Below are 14,160 nucleotides of genomic sequence, written 5' to 3'. Positions count from 1 at the left end.
TGCTTACAGTGTGCTGGTAAATCTATAGGCCACACAGCTGACATAATGCAGGAATTCAATCTAGCGTGAGGGTCTGTGAGATGAGTGATTAACCCTGCGAAAGTGCTGCTTCCTTCCACACCATTATTTCGGGGCTGAATGGGTCTCTGAATGGGATGCTCAGACCTGCAGGGTTTTAGTTTCAGGATCCAAGACTTTCTGCCAAACACTGAAGCTCGTGCAGCAGCCGCTGACTCTGGGAAGAGTCGGCTCAAAGTGGGAGATCTGAGGGACAAAAGAAGTGGCTCAGTGGGTGGCAGGGTGGCCTCAAGGTTGAAGATTACTGTCAAAGAACTGAAAGATGCTGGGTTTTGACAAATATCCGAAAGATGGCCAGTGTCGGTGCTGGTTTAACAAAGATACATTTTGCAGCTCAGCATGAAATGGTCACAATGAGGCCATGAAGGTGGATTGCTCATTCAGGGTTGGAAGTAAGTTGCTGCCCCAAGTTAAGGGATTCCTGTATGTTGGGGTCTTGTTTATGAGTGACTGTAAGATGTAGAATGACATTGACACTGCAGATTGGCGCCAGGCCAGCAGTGACACTTGAGTTGTTGTGTCTGAAGTTGTAGCTCTCTGTTTTCCAGTCAACTGATGCCCCAACCCTCAACTATGCTCATGAGCTTTGGGTAATGATCGAAAGAATGAGGTCAGAGATACAGGCAGTTGAAATGATTGTCCTTTGTCGGGTGGTTGGGCTCATCCATATAAAAGAAGCTTGGACATCCAGAAGGACCTCAGAGTGTCACAATCAAAGTATTTATGAGCAGCACATGGCAGTTTAGACACCTGATTTGGTTGTACTCTAGTTATCTTTGGACATTTTTATGGGCATGTCCGACAGAACCAGACCATGTTTGAGGGATTACATAACCCATCTGGCCTGGGGACGTATCGGGATCATGGTGAGAAGAGATGGGGGGAAAGAAGCCTGGGCTACCTAACTTGGTCTTCTGCCACACATGGATGGATGGATGGATCGGAGGGACCTGGTTTGTTGGTGTGTTTGGACTTTAGTTGGTTTGTTGGTTGGTTTGGACTCTGGTTGGTTCGCTGGTTGGTTTGGACTTTGGTTGGTCGTCTGTATAGTATAGTGAAGCAGGGTTATCAAAAAGGTTATCATCCCTCATTGCTTAGGAAAACTGTGCATGTACAGTGGATCGAAGTTGAATCAGGAACATCTGCAACATCTAACAGATTATCACCAAAGAAAGACTAAGATTGTTTTCCAAGTTTGATCAAATGTATTCTGTCACTTAAACGTCCAAACTGTTGAATTTGAACTCTTTGTCTTACAGGATCATGCAGTTCCTCCTGAACAAGAAGCGGTTTAAGGAAACTCTGAGGCCTTACGATGTCAAAGACGTGATAGAGCAGTACTCTGCTGGACACCTGGACATGCTCTGTAGAATTAAGTACCTCCAGACAAGGTCAGCAACTACATGACAGATGAGGGAGTCTGATCAAGTAAAATTAATATTGTCACTTCCTCGAGCTCATCCTGTTTCTCTTCCTTTAAGGATTGACATGATTCTTGCCCCTGGACCCCCCCTAACCCCCAAACAGAAGAAAACTCAGAAAACGCCCTTCACCTACCCACCCAATCAGTCGCCCAGGTACTGTCACACTGTTTATAAAACCTAAGGAATAGACAAGACAATGATGTAAGATTATACTGCAGTATTTTACCGTCTAATAACGTCATATACAAATTTGTCCTGGTAACATCTTCTTCTTGTTCCTCTTGTCATGAAGTACATTATGTCTTCTAGTAGTCTGTGATCAGCTCCAATGTTGAGCAGCTTTAATTATTTCTAAAGTAGTTACTCTGCAGGTAAATCTTTTGATCATTTACCCGTAACGATTGTCTGTGCAGTCCACGTCTACTCAGTGTCCCTTTGTTCCAGGCATGAGACCTACATAGCCAAAGCCCCCATGCCAGATGCCGAAGACCAAAGCATGATGGGTAGATTCGTCAGGGTGGAGAGACAGGTGAGGACTACAACTGCACTGCACCTTGTTCATTTCGCGGCACCTCGTGAGACACTTGAATGGGACTTTCCAACATTTTAGATGCAGTAATACTCGGGGTGTAAGAATTCTTCAAATCCATTTAATTTGATTTTCAATTTAAACATCATCATGAAAAAGAGCAGAACCGCCTGAAATCACGTGGGGCAGTGTAGCCAATAGTTTAAGCGTAAGAAGGCCGTAGGACACAACGAAAGAGATCGAACGATGGCGGACATCCAGAAGTTCTCTATCTACTACTTCCCCTTTTGTGTCTTTCTTAACAGATACATTTACACATCCTCCTCCACCGTCGCCATGTTTGTTGTTCACAGAACCTCTTGACTGTCAGCTGCCCTCTAGTGGATGTGCTGCTTAATATCCATACAAATGTAAAGGATGCATGGAAATATGAGGGCAGTTACAGATACATTGTTCGAGATGGACGTATCCATTTGCGTACGTAAAGTGGCCATAAATGAGCCTTTAGTCAAAAATGTTGGAACGTCATAGTTTTTAATCTTTGATGGAACAAAGAGCTGGAAAGTCTAAAATTAAGAAATAGTCACAATGTCACTAAGCGTCCGATGACAACCTTCCCATAAATGTCTACTTGTAGCAAATTCTTTTATTAGAAACATTTGACGATCAGTTTGTGCTGCTGGTTTAATGTCTGTCTCAGGTGGAGGACATGGAGAAGAAGTTGGACTTCCTGGTGGACATGCACATTCAGCACACTGAGCACCTGCAGGTTGACTCTGCTGGCGCCGCCCACATGACCCTGGAGAGCTGCGAGCCTACAGGGAACGGTGAGATCCGCCGGGTCTTCTTCAACTACTCTGAAGCATTCCCGCACATGTCGTACCAGGTGCCTGTCAACAAGGGGAATCTGTATTGCGGCAGAGGAAGAGGAGGTGGTGAGGGACCAGGGTTGACTGGTGGAAGCCACGCGCCTTCAGACCATCAACCCCTGACATCACACCTCCACCAACGCCACCCTCCGGCTGCCATCCCCACCTACACCGAACGTCCCACAGTGTTGCCCATCAGCTCTCTGCAGGACTTGTCAGTGGGGCTGGGCAGGACCACAGGGGGGCGGGGGGGCGACTCGCCGCTCTCTATGCTATCGGTGAACCACGAGGAGCTGGAGCGCTCGCCCAGCGGGTTCAGCATCTCTGGGGAGCGGGAGGGGGAAGAAGGGATAGACTTGTCAATGGGGGCCGGGTTGGCGACTGGGAACGCCAGCTGGACAAGACCCAGACCGAGCTACCTGGCGGAGGGTGAGACGGACACGGACACGGACCCTTTTACACCCAGCGGGGGGCCCCTGCCGCTCTCCTCTACGGGGGAGGGATTTGGTGACGCTGTGTGGAACACGCCGCCCTGAGAGGTGCTCGTGTGAACACACAGAAATCCACGACTCTGAGTTAAGACCTTAAATCCAACCCATGCCTCTAAACCCGAATCAGTTTGGGTCAAAGCCACACCTCTGGACCCAAACATTTGGAGAAAAGGTGGGTCTGATCCGCCTTGATGCTGCGAGGTTGTCAGCGAGGTCACGACCTCCAGAGGCCACCGCCAATCTCATCAACCGACCGCTGTCCAGACAGAGAGCCATGGCATCGAGACTGCCCAGAAAAAAAAAAGGGAAACCAGACAGTTTGTAAAGTAAAACTCTGTACAGCGCACTCTTCGCAAAAATTTAGCTGAAGTAAAAATGAACATTAATATACATACTATATACACCCAAAAGCTTTATCGCTGCAAAGCCAACCGCACTGCATGTAACGCATGCGATTTTTAGTGTAGACACTGCAAAGTTCAGGATATCAGGAAACGGAAAAAGCGATTGAATGGATACATATACTTGCTATGCCATTTTGTAACACTTATTTTTTATATGAATACATTTTCATTGTTTTTTGCATGGTTTGCATGACAATGCACCATTCTAGGGGTGATGGTTGGAGGGTGATACTGGAACCAAAAGTCTCCTGTCTCCTTGTTTTGTATGCTGTGTGGTGAGTGAGTTCCTGAGTGTGTGTGTGTGTGTGTGTGTGTGTGTGTGTGTGTGTGTGTGTGTGTGTGTGTGTGTGTGTGTGTGAGAATAACAGAGTGAGAGTGGGGGGGGGGGGGACTTGGGTAACAAAACACTGGTTAGTTGCTGGCAGTTGTGTTTCACCATTTCTGCTTTTCTCACGTTGTGCTGTAAATCCTTCGAGGGTCAGTTCTGTCCAAAAAAACAGAATTTTTGATCCAGTCACTTTGTTTTTTTTACACCACTGTGCTCTTGAGTTGTATGTCACCACTTTATGCATACAAACTTTTCCAGCTGAAAAAAAAAACGAAAAAAAAACTCAACATTTTGGAATTTGAAACACTAAATCTCTGCTGCTTTGTTGGCACATGAATTCAGGGATATAAACCACCTGTACGTCTTTAATTTACAAAGACTGCTGAGCATCTCGACCGTTCAGTTCAGTTTATCACTGCTGAGAAAGGATAATACCTGACGATCAACTGATTTGTATTAGCAACGCAAAATAGTAGCTAAAAAATCCAAACACTAACTAGATACATACATATAAGAAAACATTTTAATATTGTTGATTATTATAATTTCACACATCTGTTCTTTATGCCTCCAAACAACAACAACAACAACCTGCATCTGAATAAAATCATGCAGCCAAAAATAATCTACATGTGAAATATGTCGTTCAGACGTGGCCCAACACATCCACAGTTTAACAGATGAAGTGTTGAAGTCACTGCATGATAAACACAAAGCCACGATCTCATCTAAAGTTAGTTGTCAAATGTTAAGAGGTTCTTAAATACAAGGACGAATCACAAAAAAAATGATTAAACGAAACAATAAATTCAGAAGTACCTTTATCTGAAAAAGTAAACATATAAAGGCTGCACTCTTCTAGTGATGACTTTTTCACAGATCTGTTTTCTAACAATAAATTCTGCACTGAGCTGTTTTTTCTCCTGAAATCTTTAACTCATGGATTTATGTGTTTTGTACAATGTCTCATTCTAGTCACATGACCTCTTGTTGGACACATTTTAAAGCCCTATTTTGCACGATTATTTGAACAATTATAATATATATATGTGTTATTAGTTCTGAGCTGTATCTGAAATGTACGGAAGCCGTGAGAGGCAGGTGAGAAAAGAAACCCGGTGATACATTCTCAAACTCTAATCTAGAAAGTTTTCTCTCCTGTGTTTAAGTTTCTTAATCTTGAAAAAATATGAAAAGGAAAAGTTTTGGCGTGTTTTTTTTTTTAATATCAAGATATTTTTTGTTGTTTGTTGTAATTTTCATTTCAGCCACAAGAGGGATGATACGGATTAGGGCGGGTCGTGCCCAAAAAATAATAATGTTGTAATGCACTTCACCCCCCTTGTGGCCAAAACAGTTATTACAACACAAAAACAGAACCCGACCCAAAAAAATGTTTTCAAGTGGAATAAAAAAAGGAAAATTATCTTAGCAAGACTTCACCCACCAGGAACTAATTAATTAATTAATTAATTAATACTTGTCCTGATGTGATGAAGACAGGAGAGAAGGATTCAGCTCAGACTTTATTCACCAGAATATTTTGTCTCACCTACATCTCACAGCTTCCGTAGAAATCTCCAAAAATACACATCAATTCTGACAAAATCTCACCATAATGTCCCCAAACACAGAAATCAGCGTGAAGAAAATCAGAGTAATTGTGTTTTGAGTACTAATTCAGCAGGCTCGTTCAGCTCCTAGTAATAATAATTGTTATTATTATGAATTATCATGATTATTATCCTGATGAAGAGGGGTGCAGATTAATGAAATCAAACCAACATCTACCCACATATCACTCATGTGTCACTAAATGTGGCTGTGAGTCAGTGTTTGGATGTCGCACAGCTCAATATCAGCATCAGACATCCAAAAATCAGTTATAAACATTTCATTATAAACAACATATATCCGTAAATTGGCAGCAAAGCCTGCAGCAAAAACAGGAAAATAATAACTTCTCGACCGTCCATTAAAATCTTTTATTTTATATATTTAATGCAACTTAAAAAACCACTGCTGAAACTCGAGTGTCCGGTTCTGAACACAAACTCACACACTGTAAGCAACAACACCACATATTGGAAAAGCTGGAGGGACGTGTAGAAAGTGATCGTCGGTTCAAATGTTCTTGAGATCTGAATATTTTTTTATAAGAAACAAACATGAGCCCGAGCACCATGTACTGCAACAACAAGAGCTTTACAGGAGATCACATAAAGGCCTGAACAGCATTTACTACTTTAGATTTTAGGACGACACAGATACTGAATGTAATATTTGACAACCAACTATATCTACACACATGGATTATTACACACAGTTATAGCATGTTAAAGCACCTTCAGAGTCGGGGATGTTATAAAGGGGGCGTCCACACTGGGCTTCAACGGGAGGTTCAAATGATTTCATGGTTCACTGTAACCTGCTGAGAGTGTTTGTTTGGTTTACTGAGCAGAAGAGTGGAGTTTTGGTTTGATTTAGGGCCGGGGGGTTGCAACAGCAACAACCGGACAAATATTTAACTGCAATTTTATGTGACGAGCACAAACAAGTTAACTGCCTGATTACAACTCGAGACAACAGTCACATGACTCGCATTTGGGTCGTTGAGTGGACGACTTTTTGCTTCCATGTCATGCTGCAGGTGTGAAGATCTTATCAGCCACGTCGAAACAGAGTTAACATCCTAAAGTCGATGGCACAAGTGTGTTTAGTGTGCGTCCAACTCCCTTTTGCGAGTAGAAGTTGAAAGTAAGGCGTTGGGCACATAGGCGTTGAATTTAGACTCTTATTATTGCTCCTCACACAATGTTACACTCGTGCTGAGCCGTGCACCACTTTAGTTTAATTTCAGTTTCGTCCTCCCTCCTAAAACTGATCAGAACATGTTTGTTGTGGAAACTTTCCACCAGATGTTGGTTTGTCAGAGGAAATCTCAAACTTACCAGCTTTGTTAACAACACTTCCTTATACCTTAACAACTGAATAGGTTGGTAGCCAAGGACTCCCAAAATGAGATATCACGTGTCACTTTGTCGTATGCTCGCAGTTTGGTTCTTATGCGGACTTTGTCGCTCCTTACACTACGTCGCCTGACTTGCCTGACTCTTTCGCTGCCGTTAAGATACTGCTACAACAGAAGAGGCTGTTCAGAAATCCTGTCGTTTCTTTTTTTTTACCGTGGCAACTCATCACAGAGAAAAAGAGATGCTACGTTCAAACACTCCTATTGTTTAAAGGGTATTTGAAGTCAGTTGAAAGCATCATTTGGTCCCATTTATTGCAGTTTAATATACGTTGAGGACTTTTCAAAAACAGTGGGTCAAATTTACTTGATTCTTATATTGTCCGGTTGTGGCTAGCTCAAACCCACCTTACGCTCCAAGCAGGTTAAAACTTTGCGGCTCAGGTTGAAGCCCGTCGTGGAGGCAGCAGCAGACTGTGAACTGAACGAGGTGAACCAAACACTTAATATCTATTAATCTTATCGTATTACAGGTACTATTATCTTCTGCTACTGAAACCCATTCAATTATATATTCTAAAAATCAATCATCTTGCAACGCAGACACGAATTGTCGCCACATATAGAAACGAAGATCATAACACGATGATATATCCCTGTAGACGTTCATTCATTGTGCCTCTGAAGCGAGAAACATCATCCAGAATGACTCCACATCGTCATTCTATATTTAGTGTTTCACTTCACGTCAACAGACACACTCCACAGGATTAATGAATGTGAACTCTGTTTCCTTCTGTAGTGATTTGTCTTTCTGTTTGTTTGAACTAGCACTCGGTACAGTCTCGCTTTTGTATAATGCTGTTTTGTAGCTTCGTGATGCTTTCGGCTCATTCACTTGAACTCAGACTCGACATGATTTCCGCTGCACAGAAATGTAAAAGTTGTGACGTTTCACCTCTGGTTTATTTTATTTCTTTTGAGCTTGTTGTATCTGGTCACAGTGGAGCTGCTCAGTCAGAAAGAAACTCACTTTCCACATTCATCCAGTGTTTTTCTGTTGCCTCGCACCATCTTGTCACAATAACCTGTGAATTACAGTCACATCGCTTCCATTCAAAAGTTAAAGCTCTTATTGCTTCCTTTCTAAATTTACAGACGCGTATCGGTTTCAGGATATCACTGGAAATAAACAGCATTGGTACATTTATATTTACATGGCAAATTACTGTTAAAATTAACATTTCGTAAGATGTTAAAACGGAATAAATTGTCTTCCAGGACACTGAGATACTGAGAAAAAGGCGACAGCTGACCGATGACATGAAATATTTTTCATATTATAGCTGTAATAAATAAAAAACCCTGCAGCACTCTTTACCCCGTGTCAGCATTTTCATATCATTTGGTTTAAACTGTAAGAGGTGCTATTGTATTCATTATAAAGTGATTGGATTATATCTGGAATTGACATACAATATTGGCCTCAGTGGTGTTTCCTCTCCTTGTCTGTGTAATATTCTGCTATGATTTGGTCAACTAAACATTTTCTTTAATACATAATGTTGTTTTTAAGAGTAAACCCCCAGATTAACCGCCCAAAAGAGCACCTGATCCCTAATCTTTCTGTTTTCTGTGTGACACACAATGACATTTTGGTGTTCCTGCACATTTTTTGGACACTACGTTAACAATCAGGGTGTTTATCTTTAACCTCTGGCACCGGTTATTATTGACTCGTTCGGGCAGTTTAAACAAAATTTTAAATATTTAGTTAATTTCAATTTCTTGTCCTTGTCGTGGTGACTCACAGAGGAAACACTGGTTCAAAGTTGTAGCAGACATTCACACTTTTTTTGTCCTTCAGCAGGCGATTTTCTTTTGAATGTAGAAGCAGCAAGAAGCTCGAACATGCAGCAGTTGTTTAATAATCCTGCTTCATACACTTCTTCACCTCTGCACACAGTATCACATGTCGGTACTGTGTGTTTTCAAAAATTTCATATTTTTCCTGATGGCTTAAATCAAAACTCCTCCTCCTGTCTTTTCGAAGCCATAATCTGGTCCCTCGACGAAGCAACGTTTGTACTTAAAAGAAGTTTTTCCGACACATTCCTGCTCTCGTACATCCGACTCAGACGAGTCATTTATTTTTCTTGGACTCTGTGTGTGATCTCGTCTGTATGTGCATCGATTCTGAATGAAAAGGAGCACTTTATGGCATCCATGTAGTCAAGAGGGCAATACTGCTTGCTGTGATTATTCTGTTCAGTATGGTTGTACTCACTGTAACTGCATACCAAGCAATGCACTGATCGACACATTCTACATAACCTGTAATTTTATGGACATTTTTAATTGCTACAAATTATTTGTGCCTTGGCCTTTGACAGTACAGTTCTTTTCAATGTAATTTCTTTATTTTATTTTGGTCATGCTTTTCTCGCTAGAGCTGTCGAAAAAAGCAGAGCAAAGCTGTCGGTAATATCCGCGTGAAAGCTGCATTTTTACACCAAACATCTGAATGTTTACATTTTATCACGAGACTGAGGTCTTTGTGCTAAGCTAGGCTAACACATCCGTCTCTGTACCGCACACGCAGAGATGAAACCCATATTCAAACTCTCATCTGACTGAGGAGGATGATGAAGCAGCATATTCCCAAAAATGCTGACATGTAGCCGACCTTAAAAGTGCTTTGTCACTCAACAGACTCATGGCCCCGCTCCAATGGCCCGTTATTCCAGGACCCAAATAGTCCAAAAGCCTGTTATACTGTAAACACACCTCCACTGCTCCGAAGACCCATTGTTCTGAAAATACACACTGTAGCCGGTGCTATTGGGCCAAATATGGGTGGGACGCAGGACATCTGACGTCATCCAGGCTGAGAGCCGATACCTGCATTAAAACATTGGGTTCAGTTCTGGCTAAGTCGGGCCACGCTGGGCCAGACGTGTGGCCCACAACAGACTTGGCCATACGTAACCTGAGGTGTCGCCTCCTGCAGGCTCAGTTGTGTGTTGATGGACTCGGGCCACCAGCAGTGTCCAGAAATCATGATCAGCAAACTGTGACCGTTTTACAACATTAAGCACATTATATTATTGTTACCATGGTGACAAAGGTGACCTCACTATGAGGTCATCCGATTTCGTCCTTTCTTGCACGTTCAAAAACACAAAGAAATATTTCCTGGGAAAGTGTATTTTTGGAACAACAGGCCTTTGGAGCCGGGAGATGACAGGCTGTCGGTTTAATGGGCTTTCAGTCCGATGAGGTACGTTTTGGACTGTCGGGTTTTCAAAATAATTGGCTGTTTGGAAAAGAACTTGGCCGTCTGTGTCGAAAAACGACAAATATCTGGAAAAGTCTGTTCTGTTGAGTCCGTACAGCTGCTCACTGTCGAGTCCAGCTCAGTTAACCTGAACACAATGTTAGCCAGCTACTGTAACTATTGTCTGCATTCTCGTTTAGCAGAAACAACATCGTCATTTTTAGTTGTCAACATGTATAAATTAGCGTCTCTAAGCTAATCAGCAAGTGTCTAAACCAGATTAGCATGTTTCCACCTACATGTACGCACTCTTACATGAGATTTTAAATAGTTTCTGCCACATTATTTCAGACTCGTTGCCTTTTTAGAGAGCTGAAGTCCTGATGTCACCTTCAGCTGGCTGCTCCACACTTACAGAAGCTAACAGAGCAATTTACAGCTCAGCTTTCGTGACCCGATGACTTTGAGTCCTGTCGCTGACTTTCCTAAAAACTGGAATGTGTTCGAGTTTAACACTTTTAATGAATTGTAACGAAGTTCAACTCCTAATTTATAATTACCTACTCAAATAACTACAGCTGTCACAATGCTAGCTTTTCCATGATGCACCCAACTTTTTAGCCCAAATAGCCCAAAAACAAACACCAGACACGTCAGCAATCCCTGTTCTTTATTTATTTGTTTATTAATCAACATGCTTTAGTCAAGATGGTGTAACTCACCACAGTCTGAGGCGATGGTTCCAGCTAGTCAAACACCAGATGTCAGGGTCTCGAGTAGTTTTATGTCTTTGTGATGATTAAAAATCATCACAATTGTTTTATGTGATTTTTAAACGAGGTTTTCTTGCTTCTGGAACAAAACCCTGAAAGTTCCAGTTTCACTTCCACTTCTGAAATGTGCCAAAATCTGTAAACTGAACACAGCGTGTAACCGTTAATGAAACTGGCCAGACACTTCGATGGCTAAGCTGCACAACATCTAAAAATAGCACAAAATTAGCTGCACAGTATCTTTTAATTTCTGTTGACGGTACAGAAAGTTCAGCCGGACCCGTGGACCTCCTCTGTGGCCTCCGAGATGACACCATTGTTTTCTCAGCAAGATGTGAGCGAAATACAAAAAGATGTCTAAAAATCAAACCTGCTGTTCTCGTGTGAATGCAGCCGCGACGCTCCGACGACAGAAAGAAAAAGTCTTTACGGACGTGCTGGTTGGATATTACAGACAGCTTTGTGCCCGTTAACTGACAGCAGCTTTTTATTTTTTTTTGGGGTCAGAAACAGTTTCGATGTTCTTAGGTTTCATTTGAGGGAAGTTTGGACAACTTTACACTAGTGGCCTTCAGAGCTGTGCATCATTTTTCTCATTCCAGTTTGAAAAAAAAAAAAAAAAAAGGCTACTCGCCGTTTCTATTCTGTATTAGACCACTTTGAATATTTTTTTGTTTTGATGATATAATATGCAAATGTATTCTTACTTGATTTTTTTATTTTTTGTCTTTTCAATTGCACCAGTTATTAATAAAGTATTGAATTGAAAAAAGTTGTATGAGTGGATGTTGATGATATGAATATGAGATGAACTGTTATGACTAATCTGATCGGTAATCAGCTGGTGATTTGTGGGGGGACGATGGTGGACGCCAGCCAACGACACGTATCACTGCTCCTGACGAGGCGGCTGTAACTGTGACACATACGGAGAGCTGAAGCCCCTTCTGGTGGATAAAGTCTCCGTTTGTGGTAATTAAAGTCAAATCTCATGTAGTTTTGTGTTAAAGCCCTCAGTGAACTACATCGTCTCATCAACACCAACATGGAGCCAAAAGCTCGTAAAAAAGATGAACATCACAATAAATCTGCTCAGTTCTGTGAAAGGAGAGCTGGTTCTGGTTCTGGTTCAGTTCTGTGAGCTGCTGACATACAGGAGCAGCTCTGCAATGTTTCAGTTACAACAAGACGGCGTCACTAACGACTCTGTTGGCTGTGTCGTCTTTATAATGACGTATTTTCACAGTCCTATGGGGTCATTTATCTGAGGACGGGTCTGTCACTTTGTTAGAAATGAACAAATCACCTCTATGCCCTGAATCTTGATCTGAGAAGAGAATGAACCAGTCAGATGTTAATCACCCCGTCACCTCCGGCCACATACAGACGCACACTATAATTATTTCAGCTTCAGGCTCTACGAGGGCGACGCAGCCTTTAAATGACATCACAATATTTCTGGATGTATCTGGATACATGAGATATATCTCGATATGATGAAATCTCCTCTGCAGCACATCATAAAGGGCTAATTTTTTTATCAAATACCTCGATATCAATATTGTCACAATATTACAAAGATGACTGCCGGTACTTTCACAAAATATAAAAAACAACAATGCTATTTTTCTTTGAGCCTCTGGTTGATGTGCATTTTATCATCTTGAGTTTCTCAGTGTCCAGCTTAATGAGCATGAGAATGATGGTCCATAATGTATAAGGCCAATGAGTGCCAGTTATATTTTACTCCTCAGATCATTTAATTTAATGGATTATCAGCTGAAACTGTGCGTCTCTTTTCCCGGGGGCCGCTGTTCCCAGGCCCTCAGCAGCCCTCGTTTCCTCCTCTGCCAGTTACTCTGCTGTGTGCCTGAATGTGCCTGACTGTGAATGCCAAGGCGAGCAAAGTGCCCACCGGTCCCTCCGTCATTAAAGACTCACATTCACTCCTGTTATTCACTGATGTTCCCCCACGGCTCGTATGTCACTCCAGCGGCTTATTACGGCCATTTACCCACACTGTAAAAAGACGTCCTCTCTCAGCAGGTAACCCCGTGTTCTGATTAAAACTCACTCCTGAAATAAACTGAAAACTTTAACGCAGCAGTGACGCGTCCAAGTGGATCAAAACTTTATTTTGAGAATGTTAAAACTGATATCAGGCTAAATAAAAGTTGTAATCATCACTTCATGGTGAAATTATGGGAAAAAAGATGAGTTGAAACCTGAAGATTACATGTGAGGGCTTGATTACTTTTAGTGTAAGGGTCTGATAGTCAATAATCAGTCAATCCATAATATACAATGTAAATAGTCTAAATAAAGAAATAATATATAAAGTTTTCATATCTGTGGTTTGCAAAAAACATTTATAATTGTGTTTGAATGCTTCACACACATTTTAATTTCTTGGCAAAACGAAAAGAAAGAAAATGGACGGATGGGCTGAGGAGACACCTGGATGGTGGGCGGGGCCTTGGCTTTGTTCAGGTGTCACTCACAGGGCTGATCGGAGAGAAGCATGTGATTGGACAGCAGCTTCCTGAAACCAGGAGCCAAACAGGTAGAAACCCACTCAGATCAGAACAGGGTCAGAAAGTCCTCTGAGTGAGCTGCAGCTCTGAGCTGGAGATAACCTGCTGTGGACATGAGGACGGAGATAAGTCCCTCCACCAGGTAAGAGAGGGACAAGTGTGGACTGGAGATACAAGTCTCATGTGTGCTACATGAAATGCTAAGCTATCAGCCACATTAGCTGCAGATGGGCTTCAGGTTGATCCTGACAGTAATCATGCTGATCTTTCCCCCCATGTTATCGTCACCATGCACATTTAGTCAGACTGTGTTGAGAGAAGCCAAATGAATCCAGACAACATCAGATCTGCAGCTCTGAGAGAGAGTTTGGCAGGTTTAAAGACATCTAGACATCTTGGTTAACTAGTTAGCTGAGACATCTGGGTTACATTTCAAAGTAAAATTCACACATAAAATTCACCTCTGCAACGCCTGCTGATGA

The 14,160-nt window shown here is 42.1% G+C and overlaps 1 protein-coding gene across 1 annotated transcript in view; it reads left to right on the top strand.

Moving 5' to 3' along the window:
• The window catches only part of kcnq3 (potassium voltage-gated channel, KQT-like subfamily, member 3), an 87,620-nt gene extending 84,184 nt beyond the window's left edge, over nucleotides 1-3,436 (top strand). The window contains exons 12-15 of the mRNA XM_073491471.1: nucleotides 1,338-1,469; nucleotides 1,560-1,655; nucleotides 1,947-2,031; nucleotides 2,732-3,436. Coding sequence (XP_073347572.1) covers nucleotides 1,338-1,469; nucleotides 1,560-1,655; nucleotides 1,947-2,031; nucleotides 2,732-3,436 — 1,018 coding nt within the window. The remainder of the gene's footprint in view (nucleotides 1-1,337; nucleotides 1,470-1,559; nucleotides 1,656-1,946; nucleotides 2,032-2,731) is intronic.
• Nucleotides 3,437-14,160: the final 10,724 nt, after the last annotated feature.

Source organism: Pagrus major, chromosome 21, assembly GCF_040436345.1.
Source record: "Pagrus major chromosome 21, Pma_NU_1.0".
Classification (NCBI taxonomy): Eukaryota; Metazoa; Chordata; class Actinopteri; order Spariformes; family Sparidae; genus Pagrus; species Pagrus major.
The sequence above is the reverse complement of the archived record's forward strand: the minus strand, read 5'-3'. Positions and strand labels throughout refer to the sequence as shown.